Raw genomic sequence first — 639 nt, 5'->3', positions numbered from 1 at the left:
TATACATTTTAATATTTTTTTAAATTAATATATTTCTGTTAATTTTTTTGCAATTTAAATCAACACCCACCAATAAATTTAGGGATCTCATCACTTGAACCCCTTGCGTCGCGTTTAAAGGCGATAACTGTTTAACACCAGTGAATGTATGCCTCTGTTGAGGTCTTCCAAAAACACTACCCACATTTCTCTGCTGCACATCTATTTATATTTTGGAAAACAAAAATCGCCGATAAACACCGCAAGCAGCAAACTTTGTGSCAGCGGCGCTGAGCCCAAGCCGAGCAACAACAACACACCAGAGCAAGCAGCGCAATAAAATGAGCGCAAACTTTAAACCAAACCGAAAATAACAAAAATGATAAAGCAACACAACAACAAAAGCGCAAATTCACTGCGCTGCCAATAGTGCCGGCTAAAGCGCTTGCGAGCGATCACAACCAGCGTTGGTTGCAGCCRCCGATCTCAAGTATCAGCAGTCTCAGTCTCAGCGGTGTTGTTGGTCATCACACACAAAGCACCCACCAACAATTCATGACTTAAACGGTGAAGCGCCATCGAAAAGTTGCCGAAAATTGCGCTTGGCCCGAACCTACCACAACGGCGCGCTTGAAACGCATTTACGGACACAACAACAAC

The 639-nt window shown here is 43.2% G+C and overlaps 1 protein-coding gene across 1 annotated transcript in view; it reads right to left on the bottom strand.

Annotated features, from left to right (window-relative positions):
* LOC108974682 (golgin subfamily A member 6-like protein 22) overlaps positions 1-162 on the bottom strand; it is a gene marked incomplete at its 3' end in the record, with an annotated part of 3,445 nt that extends 3,283 nt beyond the window's left edge. The window contains 1 exon segment of the mRNA XM_018942668.1: positions 71-162. Coding sequence (XP_018798213.1) covers positions 71-91 — 21 coding nt within the window. The 5' untranslated portion in view covers positions 92-162.
* Between the last annotated feature and the right edge of the window lie 477 nt (positions 163-639).

The sequence above is a fragment of the Bactrocera latifrons genome, unplaced genomic scaffold (assembly GCF_001853355.1).
Source record: "Bactrocera latifrons isolate USDA-ARS-PBARC rearing strain unplaced genomic scaffold, ASM185335v1 scaffold_58, whole genome shotgun sequence".
NCBI classification, from domain to species: domain Eukaryota; kingdom Metazoa; phylum Arthropoda; class Insecta; order Diptera; family Tephritidae; genus Bactrocera; species Bactrocera latifrons.
This window is presented reverse-complemented; position numbering and strand designations above follow the sequence as displayed.